Source organism: Sceloporus occidentalis, unplaced genomic scaffold (genome assembly GCF_023333645.1).
Source record: "Sceloporus occidentalis isolate IW3139 unplaced genomic scaffold, rSceOcc1.0.p SCAF_5, whole genome shotgun sequence".
Taxonomy (NCBI): domain Eukaryota; kingdom Metazoa; phylum Chordata; class Lepidosauria; order Squamata; family Phrynosomatidae; genus Sceloporus; species Sceloporus occidentalis.
Window position 1 is genome coordinate 61,849,729 of NW_028316985.1, and position 15,625 is coordinate 61,865,353.

Consider the following 15,625-nt stretch of genomic DNA (forward strand, 5'->3'; position numbering starts at 1 on the left):
TTTAACTATATTGGGGAAAGCAATAAAGGATCATGGAAAGATAAATGGGAAATTGTGATTAAGAAAGTGGAAGGTAAAATTGGGTATGAAAAAGTAAAAAATATAATTAATAATATTTTCCACATTTCCAATAATGATTGTTAACTTGATTAGAATTTATTTCCCTCAAATGCTGTTTTTGGGGGAGGGGGGAGAAGGGAGAAAAACATATTATGAAATGTGGATTATACAATTTGCATTATGTACTGTGTAATAAAAAATAATGTACAAAGAATCAAATGGGAGAGGTGGGATACAAATAAATATTTTACTTATTATTTATTATTAATAAAATTAAAAAGAGAAATATAATTAAAAAGAATGAACAACTAGTCTTATAATAACTTCCCTCTACTTATATATTGTACAGTATATACCCAACACAAATACAACTAAAAATCAATAAATAGAAAAACTTCAGTACAAACTTTTAATATACTGCAGATGATATTCACAAATTGATAGTGCCATTCTATAAACCCATGGTGACTTTTCATTATGGTGGCCTAAGAAAAACCCTGAAAAGCATTTTGAGGCTCACAATTTGTAATGTTCAGTGCATTATTTTCTCTTTGTTAAGATCCAGATTCACAAATCTCTTCAAAATAAACTGGCATGCTTAGGTCAAAAACACACTGCAGAAACAACCCAGTTTGAGACCACTTTAATTGCTTGGTTCAACTGCGAGGAAATTCTGGGGGCAGTAGTTTTGTGAGACATCTGGCCTTCTCTGTTGGAGAGCTGTAGTGCCACAATAAACTACAATTCGCAGAATTCCCTAGTCTTGAGCCAGACAGTTACATTGGTCTTAAATTAGATTATTTCTGCAGTGTGTTTTGGACCTTAGTTATCTTGGATCACCTAACATTTTCCCAATCAAAAATAGTTTCTGATTTAAAAAATGTGTTATGGAAATCTAAGAAAATTATATGAAATTACAACTATAAGAAAATTATTAATTATTAATTACAATCCTACATATTGTATGCTAGTAGCTATCTGTCTGTCTATCTGCGAATGATGAATTTATGATATAAGAAAAGGTTAATGCTAGTAACTATAAACAGCTGAGCTTCCACTTTCTGTATTTTATTAATGATATCAGAGAAACCAAATTTCTGGAATCTGTTTCCTTTCCTTGCTTTGTCACACATGTATCTGCAAGCTAGATTGGCTGTATGATCCAAATCATCACTTCGGCCATCTGTTGAGGATGCTTTGATTGAGAGTTCCTGCATGGCAGGGGGCTGGACTGGATGGCCCTTGCGGTCTCTTCCAACTCTATGATTCTATGATTCCATGACAAGTTTCAGGAGCAATTATCACCACCACCAAATACAATTTCCTTCCCTTTCCTACTATATGTTAGTATTATTAAAAGGCTTGCTAGTATGGTATAAAAATTAAAATGATTACATGATTACAAGCCATTCTGCAAGCCTTTGTGGCTAAAGAGGATGGTATAAATGCACTAACTAACTAACTAACTAACTAACTAACTAACTAAATAAATGTTTGGAAATGATAATGATAGAGGCCAATTCAAGTTTCTCTAATAAGGTTTGCCGATAGGACAGAAAAAAAAGCACCTTTACTCAATGTGATCTGTTAGGCAAACATAATCTACTTGATTTTGTTGTTAACACCAAGTTCAATTTTTATTTTAAAGTAACCAGAAAAGTGTCTGTTTCAGCTACAGATTGTTCAGTCAGAAACATTTTTGTAACAGAAATAAGGCAGTTAGCAGGAGACTAACAACAACGAAAAAGAAGTGCTTCTTTTTGCAATGCCTAACTAGTGCTGGAATTTAAACTCAAGATCTTACATTTCCATCTTAAGATCTTACAAACAGATCTTACATTTGTGCATCTCTAGGATGACATGGAAGGCCATTCACCTCTTCTTTATTATTTATTTAAATTGTATCCTACCTTTCTCCTAATATGAGACATGGTGGCCTAGAACAAATCCCCATGAAACTGGATGGAACATTTTAACTCCACCTCCCCAGTCATCTTCTGTTTTACAAAGAATCAAACATACAAAGAATTGTACAAAGAATTGTTGTACAAAGAATCAGTACAAGGAATGGTAGATATTCTTACAGTGGTAGACATTCCATAGCATTGTCTCCTAAACAACTATAAGCAATTTCTCAATATTTCTATTCCTTGACATTGTTATTGTTGTGTTCCTTCAAGTTGTCTCTCACTTATGGTGACCTTAAGGTGAACCTATCCCAGGGTTTTGTAGTGTGTGACTCACCTAAGATCACCCAGTTGATTTCCATGGCCAAGTGTGGAATTGAGCCCTGATCTCCAGAGTTGTAGTCCAATTGTCCTCACTACAACATGCTGGCTCATGATCAGAAAGATCTGGAAGATTATGAGGAAGATTCTAGGAAGATCTGGAGCCCACCGATCCTGTGCTACAGCAGCTCTCTGCACAGGCATCCTGCTGACCTGATGGAGTATCTACCGCCACCATAGGTAGTTCATTCTGAGGTGAGAATGAGGTGTCCAGCCATAAGTACACTGCTGGGCACCTCATTCTGACCTCAGAAGGGACTGAACTGTGGTGGAAGACATGCTGGGTAGCTCAATGGAATGACCATGTAGACAGCTGCTTTGGTGCAGGAACAGAGGGCCAAATAATAGTCAGAGCAGCTGCATGGCCAGGGCTGTTCCCAGAGTATCCTGGGCAGGATGTTTAGTTGACAGCAGCTAACTGAGGATGAGGAACTTCAAGACCCTCTCTCTCCCTTATTATGTATTTTTAAATGCGATGTAGACTGAAAATCCAAACAATCAGAGAACTCTCACCTGACAATATTTCAAACCAAGGGCTGTACTTTGTGGAGAAGAACACAGGGTCATTTTTGTATAAGCCTTACACTGAACCTTGCAAGACAGTAGTATCCGAACAGCAGAGTTTTAACAACTAGACTACTAGAATCAGGGCTGATTCATAGATGGGGATTTCCATGGTTGAAAAAAATGTAGCTAGTATCAATGAGTGGTTCTGTGTTCTGCCTAATTCACACAAACATTCTTTCCTAGTTTCCTTGCCTGCAAACATAATCACAAAGAGAAAATTAGCCATGTTTCTGTGAGTGAAAGAACCCCGAGAAAGAGACATACATAAAAAGCAGCTTTGCGCTGACTAAAGAATGTGCAGTACCGAAAGATTTTCTTTTGTTTGCTTTTTGGATCCTGACTTTGTTTTTCATGCCAGCAAGTCACTCCAATTAGTATTCTAGCATGAGCCTAGGAATTTAATAGTGTGGAAGAGGAAGTTGTATATTAACCCTTGAACCCCTCTCTAGTGCATATGCCGTGTTTGATATATCTTGCCTGAACTGCAATTGAATTGCCCTCAAGTCCATCTACAATTATTCCTCAACAGACATTCATTTTCAATTTGTTGTACAAGACAAGAGATGACTGAAATGTTCCTTAATTGATGTATCTTGCTGGTTACTGAACACAGAGACAGAGAAAAAAAGAAAAATCGTGACATTAGTGAAGCAAAACAGGCTATGGGAGAAACTTAAGCCCTGTTTTTATCCATTAAACACAGATGGAAAACATCACAGTATGAAAATAAAATTGAATAAGATGCCAATATAGTTTAAAAACCAGATGTAATATTAACTCATCATGATCAAACCTCAAACAAAGTAAAGATAAGATTGTGTTTCCCCAATTATGACCTTTATGATAGTAGATAAGAAATAAAGTGATTAATATTCCCCCAAAGATAAATGAATTTAATGTATAGTACCTTCATACAACTTACTTTTCTATTAAAATATAAGGTAAGTGATTTTCTTCAAATATTTTTTTGAAATAACCCTAATGGAGAAAAAGGACTATGTTGAAATAAACATATAATGGCCTATATCCAGCAAGCACCCTGGCAGAAGCTTAGGTCTCCTTCCCAGTGTATTTACACCATCACTGGAGGGAACAGAGTGGGCGCCTTCATTTCCTCCCCATTAAACAAGAACAGCGAGGAAGCTTCTAGCAAAGGCTTGGCTCATCAAGCCACTCATTGCGTGAGGGCTGTGCCGGGGCTCATTCCAGCTGCTCTTGCACCCAGAGGAGACAGAGAAGCATCCACCCACACTGTAAAGTAGCCAGAATGCATCAAGTGCAGCCCTTCACGCAGTCAGTGTCTGGGAAACCAAAATTTATCCTGGAAGTCCTTGGCTGCTTTTGCCTACCAAGGGCAACAATGTTGTCCAGGAAGGTTCAGAATAAGGTCTTGTGCAATACAGAATCACAGAGTTGGAAGAAACCACAAGGGCCATCTGCTCCAAGCCCCTGCCATGCAGGAAAACACAATCGAAGCACTTCTGACAGATGGCCATCCAGCCTCTGTTTAAAAATGTCCAAAGATGTAGACTCTGGCCCTGTTCAGACTGGCCATTGAGGCCAGCCTGGGGGCAGAGTTGGGGCATTGCACCCATGTGATGCACACCCTACTCCACCCCCCAGGGTGCCATGATGCTGTACGCTGCTCCACATGGCATGTGGCATATTGGTGCTCCTTCGGCACTGTGTCCATACGATGCAGTGCTGAAGGAGCACCACCAAGCCACGGCAACATGTCTATGGTGCCCTTTCCAGGACACAGAAAGAAGCCACTTTTTGTGGCTCCTTTTTGCGCCCTGGAAAGGCCAGATTGGGTCTGCAGCATGCGGTTGCTGCATCCCCGATCTGGCTGAAACAGGGGTGGCTCTATGCCACCCTTCAGAGCTGTTTGTACAGCTCCTCCATCACACTCCAAGGCAGCATATTCTAGTGTTGCATAGTTCTTACTGCCAATAGGTTCTTCCTAATGTTAAAGTGGAATCTCTTTTCCTGTAGTTTGAATCTATTGCTCCATGTCCTAGTTTCTGGAGCAGCAGAAAAAACGTTGCTCCATCCTCAATATGACATCCCTTCAAAGATTTAATCATGGCCAGCATGTCAACTGTTAACCATTTCTTCCTCAGGTTATACATATTCACCTCCCTAAATGCATTACTCATGGGGCATGGTTTCCAGAATACAATTCAAATGAATCTGCCAGTATAGCTGGTTACATATTCATATTTGACCAGCAGTATTTGGGACTCTGTAAACTGCAGCCTACAGAATTCAAGTTTAATAATCTAAACAAAACCTGGGAAGTATATTTGAAATGAAGTTGCTGTCTATTCAGTTACCTACAGAGTCTACTGTTAATCCTCCTTTGGGGTAGTGCCAGCTCCAACTATTTTGCTTCCAGAATCAAAGCCCCAGTAGTATCCATAATATCAATAAGACTAAAATGGAATATGCAGGGAAGAATCTAGTGGCACTTTTAAGACCAACTGATTAATGTTAGCATAAGCTTCTTCTTCTTTTTTTTTGGGGGGGGGAGGAGGGGGGTTCAGTTCATTGTTTCACATTCTTTCAATGCATCTGAAGTAGACTGAAATCCATGAAAGCTTATACTAAATTTAATTAATCTTATAGGTGCCACTAGATTCTTCTTCTCCTTACTTTTCTTTTTATACTTCTCCCTATTGCTTCATCTCCTGACTTATCTGAGTACAAACAGATCACAGGATCAGCCCGGGGACTGCAGTTAAAGTTTAGTTTTGTTCCCTTTGGTGTGTAGTGTTTACATAAGGAAAAAGGTCAAGCATGCGGCTATTGGGGGGCACCAATGAAGCCCATAGCACCCCCAAAGCCACACATATAATTAAAATCAATGTCAGAATGAAGAGGTCAATGCTGTTCACGTGACAAAGTGGCTCCCATACCTAAGGCCTTCATGTGTCAATATCCGTCTGTACTCCGTTTCATTAAAGTTAGTAATGGAGACCCCAAAGCACGTGGTAACTGGAATGGTGTCTGATCAGCAGGAAAGGATCACATTGATAGCGATCTTTGTTTAGGAGTAAGGAGACTTTCAATAAAGAGATTGTAGAGTGTGAAATGATTTTAGAAGTGACAAACTGTGACATGAGAGAAAGGAATTAGATACTAGGGACAGATGGGAGAGAATTTTAGTCTTTAGCCCTCTGATACAATTTTAGGGTAAAAAATTATGTCAGTGGTCCCTTGATGCCATGACATGCTAATATGTATGGAACTGGTGCCAGTAATTCTCCACAAATCTGTACTGATGTTATAATCAATATAGAATCCTGGTAGATTCCAGGTCTATTTTTTTCATGTCAGAGCAAGATGACATAGTAGTTTCACTTACAAAGTGTTAACAATTGGCAAGCCAGATAAAATAGAGTAGGTATAAAGGACAGATGTTTTAGGTGTTCTGGATGGGGTCATACTTCTCTTTAAGAACCAATTGTACCATGTAACCTTCAGCATTTCCCCCCTAAAGCTGATCCCAGCACTATGCAGAGTAGTAAGGGGGGCATTGGCTGTTCCAATCCACAACAAAATTATCTTGGACCTTGGTTGTTCCATGGTATGCATGTTGTAGCTAGAAACCTGAGAGACTTTTAGCAACCTCGACAGTGCTGTTCCATTAAAGACAACAGCCTTCCCATTATCATATATATGCCTAGGACAGACATCTGTGGAAAGCTAAGGGGATGCATTAGTGCTCCAGAAGAACTTGGAGGGCAACCCCCTATCCCACACTGCCTCTCTACAGGGTATGTGGGCATTTTTGCAATGCTTTTAGCCCTTTCCTGGGATGCTTTAGCCCCGGACAGACCTGGTTTAACAAGAGGAACTATATAGAAGTCACTTCCTGTTGTAAAACGTCTTGTTCTGGTCCTAAATTGAATGGAGATGGTGGAATATGGTGAAAAAAAAATGTTTGCAAAATGTTAATTGATCTATGGGAGTTCAAACCTTTAGTTGAATCTTTGTAACTTCCAGACTAAATAACTGTAATGAGCCTCACCTGGGGCTCTCACTGAAGATTTGATCATTGTTCCAGAGCACCACTGACTCCTCTGGTCTCTGAAAACATACTTTCTAAAAATTATGGGCTGTATAGAGAAAACTATGGCCTATATAAGAAAATCCACGTTTTAGCAAAAGCTAAATGAAGGTCTGGTCTAAGAGAGAAAAATAATGAAGATGATATGAATTATTAGTGTAACGTACTCTTTCATTACTGCCTGCAATTGCTATAGTAACCAACCACTTCATTTAATATACTTATCTTCAAAATACTCCTATGTTTCTGGTGGAAAGAAAGCACTGCTTGTTTTCCAACAAAGAATTAGGGAAGAAAGAAAAATACACGTGAATTGGGAGACAGATTAAAGATTTCTTGGTTAGAATAAAAAATCGGTCCTAGGTAACTGGTTAGCCCTGGATCATTCTCTCTTTACTCATATACAGGCATACCTCAGTTAACAGAGCCTCTGACACAGATTCTCCCATTTACAAAGTCTTTTTACACTTGTCAGCCCCCCTCCCCTTAATCCTCTTTCTACTGGGAGGGTTTTTAGCAGTGGGAGGATGGCAGTAGAGTTGGAGAAACTGTGGTGCGTTACAGACTGCCCAGAAGGGGCAGTCTCGCGCGGCTGCAGGTTGCTGCATCCGGGAACAGCAGCAGCCAAACTGCGCAGTTCCCGGGCGCAGCAACAAAGAAGAGCCAAAATGGCGCTTCTTCCTGTGCCCCGGAAGAGGCGCCGCAAGGCGTGAGGCACGCACTCACAGCACCACTTCCGGTGCACAATGTTTGGATGCAGCGTGTGTGCGACGACTGGATGCTGTGCGTCCGCGACGTCAAAATGGCGGCGCCCATCTGTATGCGGCGCTGCCATTTTGACGTAGTCATTACGTGTGAGGGGCAAGGCGGGTCAGGAAGCGCTGCCCCTCGCGCGTAACGACGGCGCCCCATAGGGCCCGTCTGGAACGCACCACAGACTTTCACTGTCAGATTGCAACAGGTCTTTCCTCCCAAATAAACAATGCATGAGCTGATAAAGATTGGAATTCTACTCTAGCTGATCCTACTGTATGTGCTTCCCTACACTAGGCAAGGGAAACAATAGCTGTCTGTAGAATCTCGTACTGAGCATATATGAACAGCAAAACAGAAAGAAAAGGCGAAAGCAGAGAGAGTAGGGGGGTGCCTTTTTAGATGCTCTCAAGATGGACTAAGTTCTCACTTTTCTCCACTCTGCCCAGAGAATGACATGGCTCCTTTTTGATTAAAGTACTGTAGGCCAGGTACAGATAGGTGATTAGTGGCATCCTCGCCATGAACTAGGGCTAGATGAGGCTGTGCATTTACATGCCTAGCAGCCCTAGTTCGCAAGAAGGCCGACACCATTGCTCACCCCCATCTACACGAGTGTGGCGCAGCACCCAAACTACGCTGGCCGGAAGTGATGCAATCAGGGCGCACAAGCACACCAATCGCACCCCTTCCAGGAAGCTGCTTTTGGCAGCTTCTTTTTGCTCCTGAGAGGGAGTGCATCATTGCCGCGCCATTTGGTTGCTGTGGCAACGATGCAGGGCAAAAACGTGTGGCACGGAGCTGCTTGTCTGTCGAGCCCTGTACTTACCTCGGTCCATGGATAAGTCAACTCAGGTTTATCAGTTCATTTTTTGACTAAAATTTCTAGATTTATGTATAATTTTTTAGAGTTATGAGTATATAAAGTAGACTTCCTCCCTTTTTTTCTTAGGTGTGGTACAGACCACCCCAAAGGGGTGGCCTGCCGGTGACCTGATTCCCTCTGGAGGGAAGCCGCAGCCGCCAAACCATGCGGCTTCCCTCCAGAGTAAAAAGAACCTGGAAAAAACGGGTTCTTTTTGCGCTGCAGGGTGGACGTTACGAGTGTGCCAATGGCGCACTCACAACATAAACAACGCACAATGCTATACGGACACCACATGGTGGTTACATCACAATGGCGGCACCCTTATACACAGGATGCTGCTATTGTTACGCCGCCATTCTGTACTAGGGTTAGAGACCATGCGGTTGCCACGCAGTCCCTAACTCTAGTATTGCTGGGATTACGCCACATTTGGGCGGTCTGTACCGTGCCTTAGTTAGAGCTGACACTAACAGAACTACCCAGTCATAGAAAACTGTTCTCTGGAAAATGGTTTCACTGTCTTGATTCACAATGGCTCACCAAAATTTCAAGCAGACCCTCGAATCACTTGCTTGTTGAACTTTGTAACTCGTTTGAACAGGAGAAACAGCACTTCACATAACAAAATCCAAACTCCACAAAGCAACATTGCCTTTTATTTGGCCAACTCCAAAGGATAAGATACATCATGTAAGCATTCGAAGCTTCACTGGTTTATTCATCAGGCAAAGATATTAAAATGATGTTAAAAGATGTTAAAACAGGTAATTAAATTTCCATTCCATTAGCAATAGAAAATTAGATTCCTTTGAGATCTAGTTGTTCCTCCTGGTTTGTGGATTTTATTGCATTTTGCAGCATGGCCAACCAACATGGCTACCCCTGAATATGTTGTCCTGGATTTGAAGAGCACTGCATACAGATTTCTTTTGCTAAGATTTATTTATTAAAATTTTCTGAACACAAAACAACATCTGACTTTAATGGAATGCAATTGAGATTTTCTTTATTTGCTAGCATAACTGTATAGATCCAGGATTGTTTTGGCCACAGAGGTAGTGATGCAGGCTCCAGTTGTTCCTGCCAAGTTTTTCTCTAGCAGGAAACTGAAAGCATTCCCTTCAGAATGAGAAGTCAGCACAGCCAGATAGCATTAAGGCTTTATGGGCTATCCTCTTAAATAAGCAGCACACAACAACACAGGTAGCAGGGATCAAAACTGGAACCTTTTGCATGCCAACTTATGGAAGGGCAACAGATATCATGGAAGGGCAGCACATGGTTAATTCAGCTCTAGGTAACTTGTGACACTTCAGATGCTCTTGGACTATAACTTCCATCAGCCCCAGCAAACAAAGCTAATGACAAAGGATGAGGGAAACTGCAAATCAAAGGGCCACAGACTACCCAACTCCAGGTTAGGTTATCTACTTTGCAACTATTGCATTTTTACTGCTTGGGATGAGAAGAGATTCTTGTGGGATTTTCTGATGTGTCAAAATAATTTGACTGACTTTCAGTACTGTGCACCTTAACTTGGATAAGTGGGGTGGTGTAGGGCAGCAAATTGTCTTGGGCTGGCCTTGCTACTTAGATATGATTCCTTTCCATATTCTATGCACACCTGCAGCCAAACCAGAGCATAAAGTATAGCATCAAATTGTCTACAGTCAACTCCAAGAAGTGTACCTGTACATATAAGCCCCTCACATCATAGGAGCATTGCCCAAGAAACTGGATTAAGTGAAGGGGGATGTGGAGAAGGAGACAATATCCTATGCCACAGCAGTACCCAGTACCATGCAGCCTTGCTTGTGAACGTTTTATAATTTAATGAGAGCCAGCATGGCATAGTGGTTTGGGCTACAAATTTAAATATTTGAAGGGATGTCATATTGAGGAGGGAGTAAACTCCACTGAACAGGACTCGGAGCAATGGATGCAAGCTCCAGGAGAAGAGATTCCACCTGAACATTAGGAGGGACTTCCTGACAGTAAGGGCTGTTCGACAATGGAACACAATCCCTCGGGGTGTCGTGGAGTCTCCTTCCCTGGAGGTCTTTAAACAGAGGCTTAATGCCCATCTGTCGGGGATGCTTTGATTGAGATTTCCTGCATGGCAGGGGGTGGACTGGATGGCCCCTGTGGTTTCTTCCAATTCTGTGATTCTATGAAATTAGGAGATCAGGGTTCACTCAGCTATGAAACCCACTGGGTGGCCTTGGGCAAGTCACACTCTCTCAGCCTCAGGGAAAGGCAATGGTAAACCTCCTCGGAACAAATCATGTCAAGAAAACCCCATGGGTCACCATTAGTCAGAATGAGTTGAAGGCACACAACACACACACAAAATGCCAGTTTGTGTTTGTCAAGAGGATTTATTTAACCAATGGGATTTACTCTTAAATGCAGTAGCGTAAAGGACAGAAGTGTTTGTCTAGATCCTCCTTGCTTTGGACAGGGCACCATAGCAGCAGTTTGAGGTGCAAGCCTTTACTTGTACTGAAGTCACTGGGGACAGGATGGAATGTTTGCACTGTTGCAGAGTATTTACTGAGAAGCAATCTCAGACTTTAATGAAAATTTCACCTTCTGGAATAAAACAATGGTTTGTTGATGACAGTGTAGGTTCAGAATTTCCACACAATTCTCAATGGCAACAGCTATTGAAGGGTAGGTTGGACATTTTAAAGTAAATAAACAAAACCCTCCCTGACAATTCAGTTCTTCTCTAGGGAATAATGTTAGCAACAAGTTGATTTGATTATAAAATCATAACACTGACTCAGCAAAGGAAGTGGTGGCCAGCATGGCTCCTTTCAGCTATTACAGCTGGAAACTGATTCTGTTTCTTTTTGTATGCCTCTGTTACATTTTAATTGCATACTTTTTCCATAATATAGGCCATGGCTGGAGACCTGTGCTGGGGACCAAACCAATTTTTATACCTGTACCCACCTAGGAGGGCACACTATGTTCCCAGTGACCCTGAAGTGTGGGAAATCACTTCTGGTCAGTTTTGGCCAATTATTTTTAATGGGGATGTTAGGGCCTGCAGGGATCAATTTAGCAAAAACTGCTAATTCGGGTACATTTGGTGCACGAAACTGTGGCAGTTCGGCCAATTTTCAGGTGACATTTCTCCTTTTTTTAAATTCTGGGGTTCAGGGTCTTTGGAGAAATTCTAGTGGGCTTTAGAAGCTACACAAAAGTTGGGGGTGTGATATAGACTGTACTTTACTCATTCCTGTTACAACTAAAATGATGAAGTTCTCATTATTCAGTTCTATTGGATCAGGATAATTAATCAGACTGAAAAAAGCAGTACTGAAATTGCAAGACCAATAAATGCACTGGGACCAAATGACAGCAAATATGTAAGAAAAAAACATATCCATGCAGGCTTGCACAACTTTGAAATTTATTTTAAATGTGGTTGCCTTGTTGCATGTTCAACATTAGCACATCAAAGCCCCATGATCTGAAAACTGGCATACTGATGTGTTGATGTTGCTGTACACAAAACAGCCATGTGCCTTTTAAAAATGTGGAACATTGCACTGCCTGGCATCCTTGTACAGTGGTATCTGCTGGGGTTTGCCCTGTGGATACCAAAACCCATCAGTGCTCAAGTCCCATTAAATACAATGGCATAGTAAAATGGTATGCCTTATATAAAATGGCAAAATCAAGATTTGCTTTTTGGAATTTACATTTAAAAAATATTTTCAAGCTTGAATCTATGGATGCAAAGGGCCAGCTGTATATCCAGAGTCACAGTTAAAGTGGTGTATTGACACTTACCAAGAGCTCACACAAAACAGTGATACCTTTATTTGACCAACCAAAATGCACATTATACATGTTGCAAGCTTTTGAAGCTCCACTAGCTTCTCCATTAGGCAAAGATGTTAAAAATGATATAGGAGAAAAGGGAAAAAAAGAGATGATGTTACTCATAGCCCTACATTTGGTCAAGATGTTGTGGTTGTTGTCTTCAGTCCAAATGATATGGAAGACTATTCATGCAGGTACCTGCAGGTAAGCAGTAAATGGTGACAGAAATATTCACATGTCCAATTTATTTTGTTACAAATGGAAACAAAGACGTGAAATCATCTGGCCATTATCCCTTTGATAAATCTAGACAGGCTTTTAACACCCATTTTCCTGTGCTTGCATGCATCACTGACAAATATTACACACATCAGTTGCCTCTTGTCTCTATTTCTTTTAACAACTTAGGCAGAAGTAAAAGGTTTCATGACTATAAGGAAGATTGATGTCAAAAATACAGGCAGAAATACTCTGTAATTTATAAGAGAAAAATTTCGTATTCAATTTACAAAGCAGGAGAAAATCTGAGGAAAAATGTGTTTTTTATTCAGTTTTTTAAAAAGCCTTTTCTTCTCTCAACTTTCTACTTTTACAAAATTTTACAATATTTCAAATTACCATGATTCAATATCAAAGTCTTAAGTCCAACAGCAGAATGGTGAGTGCAAGTCTTGCACAAAACTGTAGAAATGTACCAGTTCTCTACATATACGCTTTCAATTTGTAGTTATCTGCATGAACAGTTCCTGGTATTTTTCTCTTCCTGATTAAATTCCTCCTACAGATGGCTTGGAACCATCATATGTTCAGAAATGCCATTGCTCATATGCATACTACTGTTTCATATCCCCAAGTGATCTTTTGCCATATTCTGTACAGGAGGTTAGGTGTCTGTGTTTAAGATAGCATCAACACTGGGTTGCATCCTAGCTATGTGACTTCCCTTAGTGATGCCTCTAGAAGCCCTTCTATATATTTTCCTAGAGAAAATTACATTGTGACATATGGGAACATATGCACTGTAATGTGTTCTGACTGAGCTAGGTGGCCCTTAGTTCGTACTGTTTTCATTTCTTTGATGAACTAACAATTTTGGCACAGTTTTAGCAGACTTTGTTTTCACTGAAAGGTGTTAATTGCTGTTTTAAGGGAACAACAACTTCTTTGAAAAATGTGTGTTTGCACATGACTGAAATCCTATGCATGCTTTCTGAAGATAGCCTCAATGTATTCAGTGGGACTTATTTGATCACATGTATTCGTAGGACTGTGAATTGTAATCCTCATATTTTATCTAAGCCAGGTAGCATTTTCTCCCCATAGAAACACAAAACATATTTTTCTTATTTATTATGTTTTCCTCCTTGTTCTCCAAAACCGCTTTGGCTGTCAAATTCAAGCCTGCCAAAACTGAAAACCCAAACTTTATATTGATGCCAAGACTGAGGTTCAAACCAGGGACTGCAGGAGGCTTTTGTTCTGTGAAAACAACAGGATTTCTGTAAAACAATAATCTAAAAATCTTCTGACTACAATCTAATTCCAACACAAAGAAACAAGGATTTTTAAAAACCCTTTTATCATCTCCTATTTTTTCCTGCATTGTTCCATTTATTTTTATTTTATTCAGTTTCAGTGTCACGAAAGCATAGGCACAATCCCATGTTCCAAAAGTAACAGAAGATGTTTTTGAAGTCACTTCAGTCCCCATTGATTTCAGTGGGTTCATGCAAGACCAGCTAACTTTTCCTGGACTGTGCCCATCTACTTAAATGAATCTTTCACATGGGAGGGGGAAAAAGCAGTGTTGCTGAGTTTTTCCAGACCATGTGATGAAAAGACCCAAGCTTCATTTACCCACCCAATTCATCATTTGTTTCCTGACTCATATTTATTTGGAAGAGGGACAGCTTTCTGCTCTTTAAACCAACAAACCCAGATCCCAGCACAAAAGCAAATTCTTTCCTAAGCCACTGGCCAAAGACACACCCCAGGCAGTTTTCTTTGCACACAGTCTGCTCAAATCTCAGATCAACATTTTGGAAGGAGCCAGGGAGAGTGGTGTTGGTGGCTGGGAGAGGCAAGGGGGAAATGGAGGGGCAACTCCTGAGTAGGAATGCTTCCCCAGTCCCAGGGTCTCCAAGGGCAGGGCAGCACTGGGAAGCGAAATCAGTCTACTTCCTCAGATGCATTTGGAAACAACAACAACAACAACAACAACAACAACAATGTAAAGAGATCTTGTAGCACTTTAGGGGCTAACTGAAAGAAAGGAATGGGCAGCAGGAGCTTCTCTAGGCTTGACTCTACTTCCTCAGATGCATTTGGATATAATAGTAATAATGATGATGATGATGATGTAAAGAGATCTTGTGGTACCTTTGAGGCTAACTGAAAGAAAGGAATTGGCAGCATGAACTTTCCTAGCCTTCAGCCTACTTCCTCAGATGCATTTGGATATAATAATAATAATGATAATAATATTTCTCCAGTGTGAATGCAGCCTATATTCCCAATTCCCCCCTTCTCCTCCTCCTCCTCCTCCAGAGTCTCTACTCACCGGTCTCCCCATCCTCTTCCTCCTCCTCCTCTCCTTCCTCCACTTCCAGCAACACGTCCTGGTTCTCCATGCTCATCCTGCCCAGAAATGCCTCCTTTCCTTTCCTTTGCTTTCCTTAAGGAAAGGGAGGCAAGGACCAAGAAAGGCAAGGCAGGGAAAGAGGGATGCCCAGAGGCTCCTAGGAGCCTGGCTGAGGAGAGCCCTTCAGCTCAGGCGGAAAGGAAAGCTCTCCTCTCCTCTCCTCTCCTTTGTGGGTTGAATGAGCGAAGGGCAAAACCCTCTCTGCAGCGGAGCTAAGCCCAGCCTGGTGTTGGCTGAGGGGAAAGAGGCGGGAAAACCAAAGGGGAGGGCCCTCTGGTTGCCATGGAGACCCCGGGTCCCGCTTGTGTTTTGTCTCCCCCCTCCCTTCGCTTCCTTTGGGGTTTCCTTTCTTCCTCAGGCCCAGCGCCAAGGCCCTTTCCTCCCTGAGGGGGAACCCCGCATAGGCTGCCTCCTCCAAGGCGGCACTGTGCCACTGCTTTGAACTCTTTGCGAAAGGGCTCTTGGAGCACCTTCCCTGAAAAAGAAAGCAGTTGGGAAAGCCATCTGAGGAAGGAGGCTCAAGTCTAGCAAACATCCTG

General features: G+C 41.4%; 1 protein-coding gene across 1 annotated transcript in view; it reads right to left on the reverse strand.

The window, feature by feature from the left end:
* The window catches only part of LOC149312238 (anoctamin-6-like), a 69,960-nt gene extending 54,707 nt beyond the window's left edge, over positions 1-15,253 (reverse strand). Inside the window, exon 1 of the mRNA XM_089526826.1 lies at positions 15,006-15,253. Coding sequence (XP_089382952.1) covers positions 15,006-15,081 — 76 coding nt within the window. The 5' untranslated portion in view covers positions 15,082-15,253. The remainder of the gene's footprint in view (positions 1-15,005) is intronic.
* Between the last annotated feature and the right edge of the window lie 372 nt (positions 15,254-15,625).